We start from the raw sequence: 22,480 nt of genomic DNA, 5'->3' as shown, positions 1-22,480 counted from the left end.
CTGTGCATAATCAAAAAGGCACCAACAATACATATTTGGGGTCACAAATAAATTTTAGCAGGTGGCTGACAAGAATGGAGAAAGGAAAGTCTACACATAGGAATAACTAACCACCGGGCATTTAGCCCAGTGGTTCTGCTGCCTGCCTCATAAGCACAAGGACCTGAATTCGATCCCTGGTACAAAAAAAAAACAAAAACACATAGGAACAACCAACAGTAGGGCTCTGTTTCTAAAGAGTGACCTTGGAGTCTGCTACTTATGAAGGCCAACAGTCAGCAATTTTTCTGTTTATCATGAGGCTTTTTGATATTGTAAAGTAAGACTTAAAACTCCGAAGAATTATAGTCGTACATCACATGGAATAGGGCTGTGTTTGTTTGCCTGCACCTGGCAATCAGTCTAGGGGCCCAAGCTGCCCCATCCAGTGGCAACAGAAATGGTCAGGCAGCTGCTGCCTGTGATTACCTCTTCTGTCCCCATGCATGACGTGGCCCACACTGCACTGCTGAATAAATACCTCACAGTTTCAAGTACACATAGATTTTCAGGGTAAAAGTGACATGGTGGCTGGGTGCTGAGGACTAGGTACAATACTAGATATAATCAATGTCAACGGCAGCTATAATCGTTAAGTCAGAAGGAATCTCTTATAAAATTAATAATTTAAATTCTAGTCATAAACATTCCTGTAATTTAGAAAAGGAAGCCAACTTGTTAATGTAAGAGACTCATTTAAAAGAGCCCTTTATTTTTATGCATCCCCCTGAGGTAACTTTAACAAATGTCTTGCCTACGTGGCCCCAAGATAAGAGGTCTTAGATAAATCAGTCTGAACCTCACACTTCAGGGGAGAGAGCATTTTCTTGAGCTATTCTCGAGGTTTCTTTCTTATGGAAAGATATGAAATATCTGTGAAACTGGCGGGAAGATATTTTCAGATAAGTGGATAGCATATTGCATTCAGTGTTCCCAGGCCTACTTGGAGAGCAGTCAAAACTGTTACAAATGTAGTCTGATTTTATTTTAACTAGGATTTTTTAAATAATTAAAAAGAAAAGTCATTAAAATGTTATAACTAAGAGCCAGCAGGGAAAAAATTAATTTAGAATATTTCTTTAATTTCTCTTTCATTTTTTTTGTTTGTTTGTTTTTTGACACAGGGTCTCACTGTGTAGTTGAGACTAACCTGGAGCTCACTATGTAGCCCAGGCTGGTCTTGGAACTCACAGCGATCCTCCTGCCTCAGCCTCCCAAGTGCTGGGATTACAGGCGTGTGCCACCACGCCCGGCTCATGTTTTGTTTGATTAAAAGCATTATTGCACCTTTTTAAATATTTTGACTTACTGTATTATGGATCCTGTTAGTTACTCAATTGAGGCTCAGTTGAACTTGGAAAGAAAATGACCAAACACTGTCTCATTATTTTGCTCATGGCCACTCAGGCACTGAGTGCCCCTCCTCCTCCCCAGAAATAAGGGTGCATTCACAGTATTTCTGTTTTATAGCGGTTTTGAAAGCATACACTAGGTCACAAATTGTCCCAGCCCCCAGCTTGATCATTAGCAGAGCCCAATGAGCCTAGGCAGACCCTCTTTTCACCTTCAATGGGAACTCAACAGGTCGCATCCTGTGGAGAAGGGTGTGAGGGCATCCCTGGAGGGCTCCTCCACGTCACTAGAATGTCCTGAACAGGATGGAGCCACCAGGTGGGATGTGTAGATGTGGATGCAGTTTGAATGTGGGGTTCAAAGGACACATACACACCAGCAAGAAGAGGTAGAGCAAGGGACATGTGCATAGGGGATGTGCCACCACGGGTGCCTGGTGGCTGGCAAAGCACAGACAGCAAAGCTTAGGCTCACAAGTGCCCAGGGACTAGCGGAGGCACTTGTCACATTGACCAGAGGGCCACAGGTATGGGGGTCTACATGGACAGGGGTCCTGGGCCAGGTGTACAGGCTTATATGATTTAGGAGAGCGGTCATACCATGGCAGTGCCAGGACACATGACTCAACGTGTCACCAGTTGTACTTGCTGTGAGATCCTCTGAGTTTACTGTGATTCAAAGGACTGAGATGTGACACCAGCTGTGGTGTCTGCTGCCTGGTGCACAGGGCAGCTGGATGCTCACTCACACCTCCAGAGAGACAGCTCACTCCCCTTTGGGTCCAGAAGAGACCCACTTGTCACCCCTCACCAGCAAGCTCCAGGATTCACCGGGAGCATGGTCTGTGGTCACCACCATGCTGTGGCTCGTGAAGCATTCCAGAGTTTTGAAAGATGGGTGAGAGGTTAAGCCATTACCTCAACGTTCAGTGAGCCCATGTAAGCAAAAGGGTGGAATGAGCTCTCACTTAACATTACAGACCTCCATTCACGGCCACGTGCGCTCTGAGGACTGCAGGCCACCACACTCTTGTGCTAGACCTTGCGTGCACCAGAATGCAGACACTGCAGTCTGAACTGAGTGGCTTCATCTACTCACCACCTTGGAGGTGCCCACTTTAAAGCAGTGCTGGTGGATGGTCCAAGAGGAGGCATCAAACACAATCATTCTGCCCTCGCTCAGGGCGCACCACAATTTGGGGTGAGCATCCTCCACTTTCTCCGCAGGGTCGAGGTGCCCTAAGGGGAAGAGCAGCCATAGTGTTGGTGGGGAGCCTCTGAGTGGATTGCCTAGGGCAAAGTGACATTACTCCACATTTACTGGGCACCCACCGAGCGCCAGCTGCTGCGCTAGGTGCTGGGATGCTGAGAGGAACGAGGCCATGCCCCACCCTGCCCATGCGGCGCTTGTGCCTCATCAAGGGGCTGCCTGCCACAGAACCACATGGATGGACAGAACTAGATCTGGGGTGGGGAGTGCAGGCCAAATTGCTGAGCTAGGCCTGCAGTGAGGGTTCACTGCTGAGCAGCATTGTAGGTGTGGGGGCAGGACCAGGAGCCAGTAGCCTCCCAGCACACAGGGGAGGGGTCAGCTGGAGACACTGAGGCCAGAGCACTGGGCTTTCACCAACTTCCATGCCACCGAGTACTTGGCCATGCCCCTCACTCCACAGCTGCACCAACACTGGGTGGCTTCAAGTCTCCTGCCTTAGTCTTCTGAGCGCTGGGCTACAGGGCATGCCGCTATGTCCTGTGTCAGCTCGTTTGGGGTTTTATAACTATAATTTATTGGCATTTCCCTTCTTGCTCTTGAGGCTGAGATTTTTGCTGGCTGTTGGGATGTCATTTGCTCAAAAGTGTTCATCTACTGGCAACGTTTGAGGGTCTCACGTCCCTATCTGGATAGGAGCCCCTAACCATTCTATTGTGTCAAAAATGGCCTTTCCCATCTGTGGCTTGCACCTTCACTCTTGGACACACTGTTGAACAACCCTTCATTCAGTGTTGTCAAGTCCATCTTTTTCTTCACAGTCAGCACTTCCACACGCTGCTCAGGAGTCTGTGCTTGCCCTGCAGCCACAAGTATGCTTTGTGCGCATGCGACTGGCAGCTCACAGGCTCTAGTTACCTGCTTATTTGCTGTGCTTGTCACATGTAGATTTCTATACCCTTGGAATGGTGACAGGCTGAAGTGGGTCAGGACTTACCTCCCCACATGGAGGGGGGCGTCACCTCACCATGCATGTGTGGTTAGACTGCCCTCAGCCCCACCTGCCCAGCAGAGCCACCTCTGTCCTTGATCAGGGGTCACAGGCCCACCACCTTTCTGGGGGCATCTATTCCACTGGTCCTTGGCCCCCAGGGTGGAGGATCTACTACACATTCTCTCCACCCATTTGAGGCCCAAAGGCTTGATTCTCCCAACTCCTTATGAGCTAATGGGTTTGCAGGAACTGCCCATCTTGGCTGTCCCAACCCCAGTTTCTGCCCCATCTGGCCCTGAAGAGTGGGAAAGCTCTGCTCCCTGTCAGCTCCTCAGGCCCCAGAAGTAGCAGCTAGGCCACAGGGAACAGCAGCTCCCTACTCTTCTCCACTTCCCCGGCCTTTATGGGGATACGGCAGAGGCACAGAGAGTAGAAGTCTGACTACTTTCCCCTCAAGACAGGAAACCCAGCATCTGGTCAGCTCTAAGAAACTGGCTTGGATCTGCTGTGGTGCAACATCTGGTGAGGTCATCAGAGAGCCTTGGCTAGGCCAACCATAGCATGTCGGGGACAGAACGCCTTCCTGAGAGAGGGCTCCACCACACAGCCTCCATGTGCCAGCCTACGGACACTCAGACACCTCTGTGGGGTCACCGTCCCCAATGTGATAGAGACCACACAAGTACACCAAGGATGCTCATTGTTCACTCTCTACACGAAGGGACTGGCCAGATTGCCCATCTGACTGGGTCAGTGACAAAGCCTGTGTCCTGTTCCTGTGGCAACAAACAGCTAGGGTGCTGTCTCCTTGGCACAGAAGAAACAGGAGCACATGAATTAATTCCCAAGAGAGATGACGTGAATTGAGTGCCTTACGAACCAACACCTGCTACAGAGGGAGGGACGCTTACTTGAGGCAAGGCAGAAAGCCCCACAGGATCCCTCTGATCTCCCCTGGAATCCCCAGGTGCTGGGCACCAGCGCCAAGTGCTGGAGCAGCCCAGCAGTACCAATCCTTCCTCAGGATTATACCTCAGTAGCAGAAAACACCCCCTTTCCACCACAGTGCTGCCTCATCTCTTAGCACTGACCTCAAACCCAAAACTAAATTAATCGGGTTGTTTCTAACCTAACAGCATAAACCAGTAAGACAGCCCATTTCATTACCTGGTGTGTACAACAAGACATCGATGGCTTGTGGGCCAGTCTCCCCCGCTGAAGGGTTGATTTTGTGTTTCAGCGTCTCTGAGGTGGTCTTGGGAACAGCCATGGGCACTGAAATGCAAGCCCCAAGGGTTAGTTCCCCAGACACATGACGGTCATGTTACTGATGGCCTCACACACACTGCTTTCCTCAGGTCAAGAGTTTGAGGTTAAAGTACACAATTCCTGAGGAGGAAGATATCTGAACCCGGGATTCAGGGTGCCCTTCTCTGGTTTCCTCTGTTGTGTAAAGCAGTGGCAAGGAAGACAGGGCTTTATAGAATATCCGCACCATTCTCTCAGCTTGGATGCTACTTATCTGGGCTCCAGCCACACCCACCCACTAGGTACTGCAGAGCAGAGGTTTAAACACTCCTCAACAGCAAGATATTCCCAGATGAAAGGGACCAAGGAGACTAAATCTAGAGCAGTGACATTTTCTGCTGTGGGGCTGTCCTGCATCCCCTGCACTGCATGGTGTCAGCAGCATCCCCGGTCACTCACCAGCCACCAGGCCAGCGCCCCCCACCACAAGTGTTCCCTAGTCGCCTCCCCAGAGTGGGGTCCAAATCACCCCTGTTAGAACCAGGAGGGCAGTCTCCCACCTGCCCCTCTGCTGCACAATCCCCTGAGTTGCCAATGGAGCCTGTGACTGCCTCTCTGTGGGGCTCCGGAACTACCCTCTAGGATATGGGTCCCTCCCACCGACTTCCTAGGAGAATCTACCAGCCCCTTTCACCCATTAACCTCTGAGTCTCTGCAATGTTGGTGCTGGGGACTGAGCAGAGACTCACCATCTGCTTCTCTTCCCTCTTTCCTTTGAGACAGTGTTTCACTAAGCCACTAAATTGTCTAGGTTAGGCTCCAGCTCATGATCCCCCTACTTTGGTCTCCCAGTGTGCTAGGATTACAGGCCTGCACCACCACTCCCAGCTTCCTCCCTCATTTTATTACACTTCATAAGATCTGATGAGGTTGATACTATTATCCCTATGAAAAAGCAATGATGAAAACCTGAAATGTGCAGTTGAACTACTGAAGATCACATGATCAGCAGGTGGTCAGCCAGGACCCCAACACTGGCTGGCTGCGCTTGCCTCTTTGATGGTTTCCCAAGTCATGATCATACTTGGGACATTCTCAGACCCTCACTGTGCACTGACCACAAGCTAAAAAGGTGAGCTCAGAATCATGGATCACACACCTTTACCTCATGAAGCTCTACATACTGGAAAATATTTCTTGATTTGCTAAGAAGGGGTCAGGAACTTAGACATGTTTTGTGACCCGAGCTAGGATGGTCCCTTCTTTGCCACATGAAACAAGGTGGCCAATGACTGAGAGTCAGCTGTCCAGGCCAAGTGTTACCATGCTGGCTCTATAAACTGTTAGAAGGCCGTTCCATAAACTTCGGGCCAACATTGAGTGTAAGTTTGGAACTATATAAGCAACTAAAGCATGGTGTTTATTTGATTTTGTTCCTAAAGGGACAAAAAGAGCAAATGCTGTCTGTTTGTAAGACAAAGCACCTTCGAGCCGCTCATGCAGGTCTAGTAACCACAAGGCTCCTGAGTTTCCTGGCTGCCGCACCAGCACAGGGTCCCCTGGGTCATGTGAGAGGGGTCGATGACCAGACAGCATCAGGGATCCTGCAGTCAGTGGCAGATGTCACTAAGAAGGCAAAATATGCCAAGGAAAATAAACACATAACTGGTGTTTGTTTTTTCTAATTGTGAGAGTGTTTTTTTTTTAAAAAATAGCATCTCCTAGCTATCTGTCCAAGAGAAACAAAAATAAATGTCCTCACACAGACTTGTACATGAATGTTCACAGCAGCACCACCCACAATAGGCAAAAAGTAGACATGACTGTTCATTAATTGATGAGTGGATAAAGCAAATGTACTCTATGCAAACAATGGGATATTACTCAGCCACCAAAAGGGGTGGAAATATGCTGCTGCATGAAAGATGCCAGGGACAAAAGGACCAATGCTGTAGGGCTCCATGTGCATGAAATGTCCCAGGTAGACAAACTCATAGAGACCGAAAGCAGGTCAGTGATTGCTCACAGTGGGGGAGGGAGAGGCTCAAGGGCTGACAGACCATCTAATATCTGCTGTGGCAATGGCACACAACTCTGTGGATATTCTAGAAACCACTAAGCTGTATACTTTAAATGGGTATGGTACAGAAATTACATATCAATAAAGTTGCTATAAAAAAATTAAACAAATTGCACACAAGCAAAACAAGATGCCTGTTGTAAGACATGTCTAGTTCATTAATCTGTTTCATAAACTAATTTTATATTATTGGTTTTACATATTAATAGTAACAAGTAATCCTCAATATATTTTCTACTTTGTTACACTGATCACAAGATGGTTGTAAGAGATCATTTAAAATGGAAACATTGTTCCGCCGCCTGTCTTGCAAGCACAAGGACCAAGTTCGATCCCTGGTACCAAAAAAATAAAATAAAATGGAAACAAAATAGAAGTAGCTTAAATGATGCATATAGTCATTTTACCCCTTTGTTTCTAGACTGAAAATCATTTACAAAACACACTCGAGCCCACCACCATTCTGCGTACTCCAGAAAGTGATAGCAAGATATAAACACACAGGAAGAAGGGCTGGGAATTTAGCTCAGTGGCTCTCCAGCTGCCTCACAAGTACGAGGTCCTGAGTTTGATCCCCAGTACCCTCCCCCAAAATGCACACACACAGGAAGGAGATTGGAGAATTCCTGTCTAGGAAACTGACCAAATAAAGTGTTAAAATAAAATGCATACTGACATTCACCATCCTTCTAATCCCATGTGGTGGTAAAGTCCACTGGTCTACAAGCAGACCACGTAGAGGGGCCATGGCTTCCCAGTGGGCGTGTTTCTGGGTACAAGATCAACATACCACTCAGAGACTCCACGGACCACTTAACAGCTTTCACACTCTCCTAGCCTGCTTATACCAGCCAGAGGAGATTCTGTTGTTTGCAACTAAGAATTGTGACAAATCCTTACAATGTGAAACCTCTTACAATGGCTCCTCAGATGAGCAAATCATAAGACACACCCACGTTCTGATGTACAAAGAGCTGTGAGGCTCACTGGTAGTGAAAGAAGGGAAGCACAGGTCACTCAATGTGACACAGAAATAAATACATGAGCAGGTATAAGAGAAACGCAAGATGGAGGGAGGGGAGAGAGAATGGAGGGAAGGAGATGGAAAAAGGAATCAAGATGTGTTTTGTGCATGTACCAATTCCCCACAAGGAATGCAAAATTATGTACTGCAAACATGCGCTAATAAAAAAAACTTTTTTAGACAAAAATGAGCACGAGATTCAGATGCATTCTAACAAACAAAGCAAACATCAAGCGGATAAAATCACTCAGAAGAGATCTCAAGACACTACTGTGCGAGACTGGAGCTTGTCTTACTTTCATTCTTCATCTTATCAAAGTAAGATAACTTGGAAGCAGCATAGATGGCCCCTGGGGACTGCAGTGTGCCGACCACGGCGTCCATCAGTAAGACATTGGTCAGCGCCTGATGGACATACTGCGGGTCCTAAGACAGAAACAGGTATGTGTCAACACATGGGGCTCACGACAGTTGCTTGACAGGGAGACTTTATTGCTTTACAGGACACAGGACTTCTAAAAGTACATTTTCTTACTGCAACAAGAGGAGTTTAAATGAAGGATGAATTTGGAGTGTATGCCTCGTCCTTTTTTCCACTTAGTTAAGGCTAGCACTGACGCCTTGCTTTGGAAGTCAGTGAACTTTCTCTGTAAAGCCAATATTCCAGGCCTTGGGACCACACCATTGCTGCTGCCACCACTCAGCTCTGTCCAGCAGCACAAAGCAGCCACAAGTCCTTTCTAACATGCGGGCCTGGGCTGGGCAAAACTTGTTATACAAAACAGTCCATCAGTCCATAGGCTTTATTCGACTATGCTGGTTTATGTTAAATACGTAATGCAGGGGGTGTAAAACTAAATGCTAGTGAAAAAAATCGCACAATACTGGAATCTTAGAAAGACCCTTGTCCCCCACTCCAGTGACTGCAAAGTCTGTTTTTTCCAGTGTTTGCCCCACAGTGGGTGCTGTCATCACTTATATTTCTCCAGTGACTAGTGGGACAACAGCAGCACCATGATTTTATGAACTGTTACTTTCATGTGTGTCCCTGCTCATAGTCCTACCCTCTTTGTTAGCAGGCTTCCTGTCACGGCTTTCCCGTTAGACAATATTAATAGCCTCTCCAATGCCCTCACCTGTCTCTGTCACCTTCATCACCATGAACCATGAATTCATCACTCGGGGTCATCAAAGCCACCAATGTGGCCCAAAATATGGCACAAAAGTACAAAACCCCTAAAATATAAACTTAACCCTACAAAAGAAATCCAGTGCTCACCCCCCCGCCAAGCCCTAACCCTGTGATGCTGGAGGGCAGTATCCCTCAGAGCAGTGTGTACTCAAAACACACAACTGAGACCCAGCAGTATGGACAAGGTCAACACAGCTCGGGTCCTGTCCCCATCCAATGGAACATCACCAAAGTGGAGGGGTAAAGCCTTCATGGTCAGCCCACCTCTGTTGCCTCAGTTTCCTCCCATGGCACCCCCACATGCCAAGGAGCCTCTGGCTGGGTTACAGAACATTCCAGAGTGCCAGACCTCACCCCTGGGCCCTGACAGCAGGGCACTTGCCTGACACCCAAGTTGGTCACAGAAGGCAGGGGGGACTGACCTTATGGTCATCGGCCAGCTTCTTCCCAGCCCACATCTCCTTCACCATCAGGTGCCAGAGGTCACACTCAGATTTCAGGTTAGCCTCGAAGACTTCCTTCTTGGACGCCATTTTAATTTTCAAGGTGGGTATTCTCAGAAGGAGAAAAGCGACCGTGGTACTTCTGACTTCCTGCAGAGGCAGAAATAGCAGTTGCATCACAGCAAGCACTCACAGGGCCCTTGGTCACAGGAGAAAGGGTATAGCCATCCCGAAGAAGAGCCCCCACCAGAGAAAAGAAAAGAAAGAGATGGAAGATACAGTGGCTTCTGGTGGTCACAGAGACAGAGCACAGCTCACCCTGAAATTGAAGAGCCCTGCATTTCTCCTATGGTCTCAGCTAGAAGGCCACAGCCTGGCTTCTCACCTCTCTGTCCCCAACAGCGGGCTGCATTGTGGACAAGCACCCACTGCTCCAGGCACAGCGCCTAAACCATCCTATTCCTGTGATCATCCTAACACTTTACAGGTGCACGAACTGAGGCACAGGAAGGCAAGTGGCTGCGCAGGTGGCCCTGCTGGAAAAACGTGTGGCTGTCCTCACCCCTTTCAGAGTAGAACTGAACCAGCCTGGCAGGCAGGGCTCCAGTGACCTCACCTCTATGTTCCTAAAGGTAGAGATCTCCACATAGCCTGGTCTCCCCTCAGTCAGCAGGAACAGACGCTTCTGGGTCATGGCGATCTTGCCAACGCCACGGTTGGTCTTGACAGAGCTCGACAGCTTGTAGACACACTCATTTTTGTCCAGATGCTCCATCACCAGTGACGGCAGACTGACCTCCTGGGCCTCAGCTTCTGTCTCCTTCCAGCAGTTGTAGAAATCTCTGAATGTTTCTGGATCGATCAGTTTCTGCTGTCCTGAGTTTCATAAGAAGAGATTTCTTACAGCTGGGGGGTGGGGGAGGTGCTTTGCACTGCTTTAAGAAACTGTGTTACCCAAACCAGGCAGCAGGTGCACCAGGATTCAGGCTTTTCTGGATGGGGACCCTCCCCGAGAGCCTCCCCAGGTGTGTCCAGGTGGGGCTCATGACTTGGGCACAGCCCATCTCCCTTTCTATGGCTGTGTGCCCTACTGTGGGTGGTCATGGCAACTCTTAGAGCTCTGGGTAGGGATATTGACCCAGGACACTCTTATAGTGTACAGACCTTTTCACTATCAGAACTGAGGTATCCCTTCCAGGGACATTAAGGAAGCTAGTCCTGGACTGAAGCTAATGCCGAAGACATCAGATCCTTGGGGACATTCCTACACCACTGGATCAAGCCTCGCCTGAAACTAGCTCTATCTTGGTGCTTTTCGGTTATAAGCATATAAGATGTTTGCTTTTAGCCAAGGATGCAATAACCTACCCAAAAGTCCAACCTTCTCTGGAGTAAGTCCACCTTCACCTCTTTAGTACCAAGAGAAACTGCTTCATTATCTCTAGAAGGAAGATGTAGCCACACACACACAGACATCAGCAAGCCCACCCCCACCAAGCCCTGATGTGTCCCTGCCTCTGCACCTGTCTTGGCTTGGTCCTGCATCTGCTATGTCTCCGGGACCTGTCACACCTCTCTATCCCCTGACATGTAGCCAGCCCATCCATCCTGCACAGGGACATACTTGACACCCCCCCCTCCCAGTGCTCCATTACCCAGAATGGCTTCTCCAAAATGAAAGTAGCAGCTCACATGCCCTCATTCAGACATCCCAGGGCTGTGCATCTATACCAGGCCCCAAATTCTCCAGGATCAGGCCCCTCCTCCTCTTTGCACCCCATCTCCAGATATGCCAAGTATGTCCTAAAATGGACCATATTTTCAGGTGTCTCTGCATATGCTCATCCTAACCACTCAGACCAGAAAGCTCCTACTGCTCCCTCAACACCCAGGCAAATCCCAGGTGCAGCCTCCCCTGACAAGGCAGATCATCCTGCTGGGTGACTGCTAAGCTGCGCACACAAAACCCCCATGGCACCACTGCATTCAACCATGTCGTACACCAAGAACTGTGCACCATGCTCTACTGAGGATCCCATGACCTCACCACCACCATCTGAGGCAAGCATGATCATCAGACTCCTACACAGACTGGGAAACTGAGGCACAGAGAAGAAAGCCCCTCACCCACAGAGCTGGGCCCTGAGGCCACAGCCAGACTCTAGCCAGGCTGTCCTACCACCTGTGTTGGTAGGTCTGTCCTGGGCTAGTCCTCCTGTCCCTAACTTAACCAGAGGCCTGGATCTGAGATGACTGGGCCATGTTCCCATTCTGATAACATAACAGGTATAGTAGGTGGTGGTATACACCTGTAATCCCATTTCAGGAGGCTGAGGCAGAAAGATTACAAGTTTGAGGTCAGGGTGGGCAATTTAGATCTTGTCTCAAAATTAAAAATGAAAAGGGCTGAGGATATGGTTAGGTGGTAAAGCCCTTGTCCGGCATGTGCAAGGCCCTAGGCTTGTTCCTTAGTAATAAAAATGGGTAGTCAAATAAATACATACATACATATATACATAAAATAACAAGCTGTCTGTGGTGACAGTTATCTGACAGTTATGCATTTCATGGCATAACGGGGCTGGGACTAAGTCACTGCCACAGAAATCTATGAGGGAACAGCTACATGCAGGGGTGGGTGCTGTAACAAGCTTACAAGGAAAACTTCCTTGACTTTTACACCTTGCTTCCAAATGATGGCAGTTGAGAGTGCAGAATGGAGCGGGACAGGAAGGTCCAACGGGCCACCAAACCACGTGCAGGAGCCCGGCTAGTCTACATGGGACTCGCCACCAGGTGGCGCCACGTTGAGTTATAGTGGTTCTTTGTTTCTCTGCTTTAAGTGGTTTATAGTGAATATTACTCGTTTTTTTAAAAAGTTTTAAAATCACTGGATCCAAACAGAAAGACCCCACCACCCTAAGGGTATTTATGTACTTGTGCACTGTTTGCAAAAGCAGCCACGGAAAAAAACCAAGAGCAGGGAGCCAGGTACACCCTGAGGGTCTCTTCAGTCCCCTGTGCCGGGCAGTGAGCTCTGCACAGTCACAGAGGGCACAGATGGTGCACACACCTCTTGGCCACCAACACAAGTGGCACACTCTTTCAGGGTTTAGACGTCTTATCCACTCCATCGCCTTTGGCTGGGGAGGCTCCTTCCTAAAGGGTCTCAGTGACTGGGTTTGTGTTACCTTCCTCAGACATGACACTGCCCACCGGGGAAAGAAGAGGACATGCCTAAGAGACAGGCAGGCTCTTCTTCTCCTGTCAGACCCAACAGTCATCATGTGACCATGGGTGATGAGGCCGGGCCAGGGAAGTGGAAGAGATGGAGGGGCCTGGACCCTGATAACACAGACAAACCACAGGCATGCTCATGTCCTGGTAGCATGGGACAATCACCCCAGTGTGTCTCAGCCCCTGGACAGCAGGGCTCCCCACAGCTGAACCATGGGGCCTTTGTGTCCCCATGTGAATACACAGAGAAGGCAGCAGGCCTGCTCCTGAGCACCCAGGGCCATACAGGTAGCCAAGCTCTGCTCAGGCCCCTCACATACAAAAGGGGAGGATTTGCACATGACTCACACTGCAAGCCTCTCTAAGTGACTTCAACACCTAATAGAGTAGATGCTATATAAACATAATTTTACTGTATTGATTAGGGAATAACAACAAGGAAAATGTCTGTGCATGTTCAGTACAGACACAATTCTTCTGAGTATTTTCGATCCATAGACGGCTGACATGGATAGGAAGCCCCGAGAAACGGTACTTGACTGACACCACCTCACCAGACTGACTAGCTGGGCCCAGCAGATGTGTGATCTGACTGGTTCCCAGTGCAGAGAGAGAGTGTGCATCCTCAGCTGGCCTGTCCCAAGAGGTGCACAGACACAGATAAACACACTCATGTTCTGCAGTGTCAGCTCAGTGCCAAGGAGAGACACCCACATCAGCCTAGGCTTCGGGCGCAAACCAGAGAGGAATTGCCCACACATGAACTGGGGGCAGGAAGGGGCCACGCAGGGTCCCATGGGAAGGTGAAGCCTCTGGACACCTCCCCGTGGCCACAGGGAGAAACAAGCTGCACGTCCTACATGGCAACACCAGCAGAGCCCAAGAGGATGGCCAGAGCTGTGCTGTGAATGCAGGTTATTCTGCAACACACTGTGAATGAGGCAGGGGTGCCCCCAGTTATGGGTGCCCCGACATAGCTGTGGGCTATGTAAACATGCAGACTGCACCCTGGAATTTGGTACATTCTCCTACAGGCAGAAAGGAAAGCACAGGCTGAAGACAGCACCTCCCTCGGGGAAGAAGGTACATGGGCCTAACCAAGTCTAGGAAACAGGCCCGCAGCAGGCGTGGGAAGCTGGGCCCTCTCGAGCCTGGCATCTGTGTGGTCTCTGTGCTTCCATGGCTTTCATAGCTGTCTAGATGAGGCCATGGGTGAGGCAAGAGCATCTGGGGATACCGCCTCCCCACTTCCTATCACAGGCCCTGGACACCCCTGCCCAGTCAGGGCGAGTCTGAGACAGAGCAAAAGAAACACAGCCTGATGGCACCATCACCCCACCATTCCTGGGCTATACTCAGAATGCCGGCAAAAGAGCCAGCACACTGACACCCCTCACCTAGTACCTGTCAGTGCTTGGCCTGCTCCTGTTACCTTTGTCTTTAAACACTACTGTCCCTTGGTATTTGGGGAAAGGGCCCGGTTTCAGGATACCTGCAGATTCCAAAATCTACAGATGTCCAAGGTTTTTTAATAAAATGATACAGTATTTGTAAATAACCTGTACACACCCTCTCATAGACTTTACAGCACCTCTAGATGACTTGCAGTAACTCACACAAGCCAGGTGTGCTGGTACATCCCTGTAATCCCAGACACATGGGAGGCTGAGGCAGGATGATTAAAAGCTTGAGCTCAGCCTGGGCAACTTAGCAATTTAGCAAATGCTGTGTCAAAAAATTTTAGAAAGGGTTAGGGCCATAGCTCACTGAGGCCCTGGGTTTAATTCTCAGTATAGGAAATGCACGAGCGCACACAAACACACACACAACACGATGTTGATGTTCTGGAAGTAGTTGTTCTACTGTCTTGTTTAGGGAACAACAGCAAGAAAATGGATCCATGCATGCTCAGTGTAGATGCAATTTCTAAACATTTAATATTCTCAATTGGAGCCAGGCATGATGGCGCACGCCTGTAGTCCCAGCAGTTGGGAGGCTGAGAGGCAGGCAGATAGCTGAAAATTCAAAGCCAGCCTGGGCTACATAGTGAGTTCAAGGACAGCGTGAACTGCATAGCAAGACCCTGTCTCAAAAAACAAAACAAATTATTTTCAATCCCCACTTGGTGGAGCCTTTGGATACAGCACTTGTGGACACGGGGAAGCTGTGTTTAAATGGGATGCGGTTGCATGTGGCCTCTTACCTACAGTCAGGGCATCAAACAGCCTGTGTATGATGTTGGTGTCCTTCACGATCCCTGACTCCTGAATCCTCTTCACAAAGTCTTCCAGCTGCATGTGCTTCTTGGGCAGTTCAAAGTGCTTCACAGCATCGTCTGCCTTGGTGGCCTCGCCCGACTTGTCCAGGACCTCAGTGATGAGCCTCCTCAGCTCAGGTGTCCGCTCGGCCTGGGTGCGCTCAGGGGCCGACATAGATTCCACAGTGCCCTTGACAAGGTCAGCAGGGAAGATCTGGATGTCTGTCTTGTACAGATTCTGGAAGTCTGAAAGGGCACTCAGCAGCTGTCCCTGCATCAGGTGGACAAGGCCTCGCAGGTAGAAGTACCTGGCCAGGAGCAGGGAGTTGTCAGGGCCCAGCAGGCTCATGGCCTTGCTCAGCAGGGTGATGAAGTTGGCATGGTACGCCTGTATGCACTGGCTCACCAGCGGGAAGTGGATTTCGGGAATCTTGAACGTATACGTGGACTTAGGAGCCATATTCAGAACTAAACAAATAAAGAGGAAATAAGCAATAATTAGCACACACTTTCAAAATGGACAAGTGTGCCTGTCCCAGGAACACATGGGACCAGGACACAATGCAAAGCAAGAACCAGTGGGTCCCTTCCAGAAAGCTCTGTGTCCCCAGAGCCCCCCATTTTGTACCCTGAGACTAAGACCTAGCATCTGTTGAACAATTTTGTTTGCTAAAACTTAATACTAAATTGAAGTATTTGTGCTGGGGCTCTGAGAATGAAGCTAATACTGAAAGTCAAGATGTACTTGCCCTTTTAAAATAACTGTTTCACTTACCTTAGCAGCTCTGGGAGCTGAGTATTACTCTGCTGTCATTCTGGCACACACAGAAAGTGGGGCCTCCACAGCCCAGGTGATCTGTCCCAGGGACACAGCTACTGAGTCCCACAGCCACAGTTTAAACCAGGGGTGCCCATCCCTCCAATTCCTTCAACAATTATGGCCCAAGGGACTCCAGGGGCTAAGCACTGACCAGTCCCCAGAGAAAGCAGATGGCAACAGGAGCTGAGAGGCATGGTCTTGGCCTAGACCTACAGAAGGAGGCAGGGACACAGACGACACAGCTGGTGGGTAAAGGCCAAGAATGCAGAGTGTGTCCCCAAAGCAAGAGAGCAGACGGTATCTGCCCAGTGCAGAAGAGGAACCGCAGGTCCAGAGACGCAAAGGGACTTGCTTTGGGTCACACAGTTAGGAAGTGGCTGTGCAGGAGACTCAGATCCAGCAGTTAGCCTTCCAACAGCTGCTCTGAGCTCTGAGTCTCTGTTGTGAGCGACCCCTCTGGGGTCACAGCACGTGCTGCTCACACAGCATACTGGCTTCTGGTACCTTCTTCTCCAGGTAATATTCAGTCCATGCTGCTCAGCTAAGACAGCAGCCACCAGGGCCCCAGGTGTGCAGGTCATAGTGACAGCCACTCCCATCTGCAGAGAACAGGCTGGGCCTCCCCAGACCACTGAGGTGCAGCTCAGCCTCTCTACGCATCTGTCTCTGCTAAACCATCACTTCTGTAGCCAACCCCCCGCCCACACACACACAGTCTCCGCTTCAACCCCCTGGGGGAGTCTGCACCTCCACCCTTGGATGGCCAGCTGTAGGCAGGCAGGCCCAGGGCTGTTCTGCATCCCATCCTCTAGACAGTACCTGGCACTCAGCAGGGCCTAGCAGCTGCTGCATTGCATCACACTTACATATGCAAACATGTATCTTACACACCGTGTACAGCTGCTATCCTCAGTACCAACACTAGGTGATGAGGAATACTTTCCTATAGTTTGCAAGATGAATGTTCTAAACATATTGCAAATAACGAAGCTGCTAAACAATGAAACAAATCCACTCCCTCCCCTGGAAACCAGCCAGGGTCCCCTCAGTGTTTGCCACATGGCTTGCTCACCTGGGCTGCTGTTCCTGCTTGCTGTGGTGTCCATGATGCGAAGCGAAGCATTCCGTGGCGGCAGCTCAGGCAGGGCGATGTCCTGTAGACTGGGCATGCTGACCACCATGCGCCTGTGGGTGGTGTGCAGGGGCGAGGACTTCCTCGAGGCCATCTTCTCCACTGTTGGCCTTCTGGGGCTTATAAGCATCCCCGTAATTCTAGGGTGGAAAAAGACAGCGCTTTAGAGAAGCAAGAATGATTGAGGAGTGAGCATCAGCATGGCATCATTTCCAAAGGAGTGAGTAGTACGGGGCAGCCCTGCCCACATTCACTCACAGTGGTGGCAACATGTTACCTAAATCCCGCCTAGTGCTGCAGGTGTGGAAGATGGCACATCTGTGGGCCCAGGACAGCCCAGAGTCCAAGAAATGCTTGGAGCATCATGCAAGTTTTATGTGTGTTCCAGGAGGTCAGGAAAAACCTCAAGAAGGGATGAAGAACCTTCCAGATTTGAGGGTGGACAACATGGGTGGACAGAGGCTGGGGCACAGAACAGACACATCAATGCTGGGAATGCTCAGAGCACTCCCATGGTTTTGTCACCAACTTCTTGAAAGTTTCTAAATGTCAGGGTTTTCCTGTTGAATCTATCACTTTTCTGTCAAATAAAACCATGCCACCAGAGTACTTTGGTCACCAGAGTCGTGTGCAAAAGCCAAGGAAGGGCACCTGTCTTCCTCGGACTGGGTATCCAGGTCCATCTGTGCATAGGCATCCATCCTGCGGCTGAGCCGGGCTTTCAGGAAAGAATGAAACATGTAGGTGTCCAAAACCTGCAGGAGATGGCAAGAGGGTGTCATACAGGCCTCAGGGTTCTCTCCTCTCCCTGATCAAAGCCACAGTGGCCCCTACAGACTGGGGATCCCACTAGAACCAGCTCTTCAGAAGAGAGGTCCCTAAAAGCAGGGAGTGTCCATATTTGGTTCTAACCTACCAGAAGCATCCCCCAGGTCTTTACCTGTGCTGAGATTAAGGAGCCACTCCACGTTTGAATAATCACAAAATGTTCAAAAGCCTAAACCACCTGGCCACCACCACAGCTATGCCTGTAAGTGTCTGTGGTCCCAAAGACTCCGGACATGAGTGTCCCTTACGGCCCCACCCCACAGCACAGTCTGCCTCCACTCACTGCATCAGATACTTCTGCTGGGCTGTGGTACTCAAGGTCTTCACTGTAAAGGGGACTCTCTAACACCAGAGTCTTTGTTTCCTCTAGACACCTGCTTTCTACTGACCATGGCATGTGGGCAAGTGGCCTAAAGAAGATGAGCCTCCCAGACCTGCAAGCCACCACCAACCCAGGCAAGGAGGACAGGGAAAGGGTGCCCAGGAGGTCCAGAGAGGAACAAGCAGGATCCAAACATGCAGAGTGGGGCAGGAAGAGACCACACAGATGACAATGTAAGCACTGCTTGGCCAGCTGGTGGACCTGCCCTAGCTATACCCTAGATCACTATGAGAGCCAGGAAGGTCACAGGCAGAGCAGCAGAGAAGGGGCTTGGAACTCAGCAGTGGCACTGCCAGATCCCAGAACCAGGCCCAGATACCATGGTTACCAAACCGGACAGGAGCTCCGAGTTCTGGATTTTCATTGATCCCTGATTTCCAGTTCTCTGACTTTCCCCCACACTCCCTGTGGGATGAGCCTGTGTGACAGCATCATGGGATCTGTCTGTGGCTCTGCCCATCTGCACTGTGAGCTGGGGGACAGCAGACTCCACAGTAGCCCCCATGCTCCCACAGGATATGCATGAACAGAGGAGCCCTGTGGTACACAAAGCAAGAGAAATGCAAAAACACAGTGGAGATAGCGAAAGGAAGGAAGAGTGGCCAAAAGCTGGTGATGTTGGCCATAGTGTCAGGAGCATGAAGGTTGTTCATGTGTGGGCTGTGCCCTGAGCATGCAGAACTGGCCCTAGTCACTGTCTGCAGTGATGTGACTCTCCAGTGCTATCGTCCGTGCTGGAACTACAGGTTATTTCTTCATCTTTTTACTTTATTTCTCCAAAGTGATGATGTACCATATTATGGGGGAAAATCATTTAAGGATAGAGAGGAAAGGGAATAAAACAAAGGAAAGGAGAGAGGCTGAGAGAAAACTTGTCCTTCCATTTAGGAATTAGCAGAATACTCAGTAGTCATCTGAGAGGAACAGGAAAGACGCATTTTAAGAGCAGTGGCCTGGCCTCACATTCCCAAGTCTCCTGGGAGGTACCAGGGAAGTCACCTCAGGATGCCATAGAGGGAGAAGCCTTTTGTTTTTTGTTTTGGTACTGGGGATTGAACTCTGGTCCTTGCACTTGCAAGGCAGGCCACTGAACTGCTGAGCTAAATCCCTGGCCCTTAGGAGAGGCCTTTTGAAGAGGAGAAAGGCAGAACCCCAGGTAGGAAGGCCCTCGCCACACACCTTTGCAGATAAACTCCCCACAAGGCCTGTCACCCAGGTCTCTCTCCCAAACCCATGTTTTGACCTACACCACTTCACGGAGTCACTTGTCCTGGTCACCATGGCTGGCCTCTGAGCCACACTGTCATAACAGTGACCGCTCAGTCTTCATTTGAGATCATTGCTATGTTCTCTCCTCCTCCCTTGCTTCCATACCACCTGCCCCAGGTGTTTCTCCTGATTCCTGGCATCTTCTTGCCTCCCTTGATAGAACCCCTCTGCCCAACCTCCTGGCAGGCCCAGGCCTGAGCTTCTCCTTTGCCTGTTCCTTTACTCCTCCCTGACACTGGCTCTGGGTGACCTCTCCAGGCTCATGGTGCTATACATCACATAGGCGACAGGATGCTCAGATGTCTCCCTCCCAGCCCCACCCTCCCCAGGCTGCACAACATGCACATCTACCCACCGAACTGCTTGGCACATATGACCAACATATCCAAAGTGGGTCCCCAGGAGGTTCTTGGACACAGCAAATCTGCATAAAACTAATCAGAGAAGGCCCGGGAAGTTGAAAATGCAGCAATTTCCTGAACTCAGAGAGTAGGGGCAGTCCATGCTCTCAACAGAAAGAAGGGAGAACCTGAGCCAGATGGGGCCAGACAGTAGCTACCAGGGTTGCACATCAGCAGCAGAGTGACTGAACTATACACTGCCCGAGAAAGGCTACTCTTGGCCCATCCCAAAGGTGTGAAAACATATATCTCAAGGACAGAGAGTTTCTGCAAGTGACATGAGCCATTAAAGGCCATGATGGCCCTTTTTTTTAATGGACAAAAACTGAAATCCAGCTGGGATCCTGGTGCATACTTGTAATTTCAGCTACAGGGGTGGGGGTGGGGCTGTGAGGTAGGAGGACTGCAAGTTCACAAGACTCTGTCTCAAAATAAAAAGTTAAATAAATAAAAAGGTCTAGGGATTTAGTTCAGGAAGAAATCCTGGTTTTATCCTTGGTCCCACCAAAAAAAAGAAAAAGCCTAAAAACACCCAAATGCTCATTAAAAGACCAACAGAAAAACAAAGTGTGCTCTGCCCTAATACTGGGAATTCTTTGGTATTAGCAATAACAGCAAGCAACTGTTGAGACAGCGCCGAGGTCATTCCCACAGGCCAAGGGACCGAGCCAGAGAGCTCAGCTAAGATGATGCTGGCAATGGGACTCTGAAAGAGCCCGACCTGTTCCAGGGCCTGGAGAAGGAAAGGGTGAATCAGAAGAAGCACAGGAAGCACTGGGGAAGCGTCTGATGTCCAGATTGAGGACATGGTTATACAAGTAGGCATATTTCTCATAGATCAGGGCCGGGGATTTAGCTCAGTGGTGCGGCTGCCTGCCTCGCAAGCACATGGACCTGAGTTCAATTCCCAATAAAAAAAAAAAAAAAACCTGTCATAATCTGTCAAACTCAATGCTAAAAATAGGTGCATTTTATTACATGCAAATTATGCTCTAAAAGCTGAAGAGAAAGAGGATGAAAAAGAAATTCATATGTAATAGGTACATGTATTAGTTCCCCACAAGAAATGAAATCATGATGCACCCCAAAATGCACTAATAAAAAAAGAGATAGCCAGGGGCTAGAGATTTAGCTCAGAGGTTCCGCCACCTGCCTCACATGGGCAAGGACTCAAGTTTAGTCCCCATTACCAAAAAAAAAAAGAAAAAGAGATAGAGCCAAAGGATCAAAAGGAATCATATAAAAACAAGCTCCTAAGACAAGAAAACACAAAAAATTAACAGATCTTGATAAAAGCTTATTTTGGAAAATGTTTAAACACAGAAAAGTAAAATAGGTTGAACACAGGCAAGACTGCCCAAGTCCACACCTCTCACCTGCTTATAGAACTGCTGCTCCCCCGTGGCTCTCGTTTTGAGAAATTCCTCACTGTTAAACACCCTGTGTTCATAATTCAGGTGATTCTTCACCTCCCTGACAAAGAAAGGGCAGTCTAAGTGCTGAATTACTTCAAACACATGAAAAATATGCTGCTTTTATCAGCAGAAGAATGAGGACAAGAAATACACATGGCAAGTGTGTTCTTCAGAGAGATTATCCTCATCCCCAAAACTCGAGGGAATGGGCAGACTGTATAGTCAACAAACTTTCCCCAGCTAGGCTGGACCCCTGGAAGACAGTGTCACTGGCATCTTTCAGGAGAGCAACTAACTTTTCATGCAATTAAGATTCGATAATCAACCACTGTCTGGGAATGATGCTAAATTCAAGGGCGACACAGGGAGTAGCCATTCTTCCCAAGTGCTGACCCCACTTAACCACCAGCTTGCCCTGGACAAATCTCCCCACACTTACACTTATACCCTATTCCTTTGTGGTTATAAACACATGGGATTTGGGCATATAATCTCTCAGATCTAAAGTAATCTTCAACAAACAGAATCAACGACCTTACAGGGCATAGTCAGTGCATGGTATGTTCGGTGTTTTCCTTTCATTGTGAGGGGAAAAAATTATTCCATCTAGGGGATGTAACATTTTATAATCCATAATCACATTTCTGCTTTTTAAATCAAATGTTTTTTAAAAAAAAGACAGCCACCTTGATCATGAATGACTTCAACTTCAAAGAACAAAAGGAAAATAATATACTCAGGACCATGCTAATCACACTGCTATGAGCAAAGAGATAACATAACCTGTCTGAATATACCATCCCATTCTTTCCTAATAAATTTCTTGCTTCATGTAAGTAAAGATATCAAAAGAACAAAGCCATTAACTTTTCAGTTTTGAAATAATCATGCAGAGTCCTGGCAAGTTGGCAGGCTCTGTGCTCAGCATTCCCGAGCAGAAGGCCCTGCAGAATGGACCAGAGCTGGTGTTAGGTGCCTCCTTTGCTATGGACTCAAGGAGAAAGCAGCAAGAAGGGCAAAAGGATGCTGCAAGAGAAAGAGAAAGAGAAGAAAGAGTTGGAAGAAAGAAAAGGCCTAAAAATTACCCAAGTTGAAATATAATTCCTTAAATGACAGTACATTTAGGCCTGAAATAGCAACTCAATGTCTGTACTGAG

At 49.0% G+C, this 22,480-nt stretch overlaps 1 protein-coding gene across 3 annotated transcripts in view; it reads right to left on the bottom strand.

Annotated features, from left to right (window-relative positions):
* Positions 1 to 22,480, bottom strand: part of Dennd3 (DENN domain containing 3) — a 73,945-nt gene that overhangs the window by 10,043 nt on the left and 41,422 nt on the right. For all 3 annotated transcript variants that reach the window (XM_010639203.2, XM_033760888.1, XM_033760889.1), the window contains 9 exons: positions 21,285 to 21,381; positions 17,680 to 17,783; positions 16,969 to 17,168; positions 15,023 to 15,544; positions 10,199 to 10,458; positions 9,562 to 9,732; positions 8,244 to 8,373; positions 4,763 to 4,870; positions 2,491 to 2,630 (listed from right to left, as the gene is read on the bottom strand). In XM_010639203.2, the coding sequence (XP_010637505.1) occupies positions 2,491 to 2,630; positions 4,763 to 4,870; positions 8,244 to 8,373; positions 9,562 to 9,732; positions 10,199 to 10,458; positions 15,023 to 15,544; positions 16,969 to 17,168; positions 17,680 to 17,783; positions 21,285 to 21,381 (1,732 nt within the window). The remainder of the gene's footprint in view (positions 1 to 2,490; positions 2,631 to 4,762; positions 4,871 to 8,243; positions 8,374 to 9,561; positions 9,733 to 10,198; positions 10,459 to 15,022; positions 15,545 to 16,968; positions 17,169 to 17,679; positions 17,784 to 21,284; positions 21,382 to 22,480) is intronic.

This window comes from Fukomys damarensis, unplaced genomic scaffold (genome assembly GCF_012274545.1).
Source record: "Fukomys damarensis isolate Sample0158 unplaced genomic scaffold, DMR_v1.0_HiC HiC_scaffold_5, whole genome shotgun sequence".
NCBI classification, from domain to species: domain Eukaryota; kingdom Metazoa; phylum Chordata; class Mammalia; order Rodentia; family Bathyergidae; genus Fukomys; species Fukomys damarensis.
The sequence above is the reverse complement of the archived record's forward strand: the minus strand, read 5'-3'. Positions and strand labels throughout refer to the sequence as shown.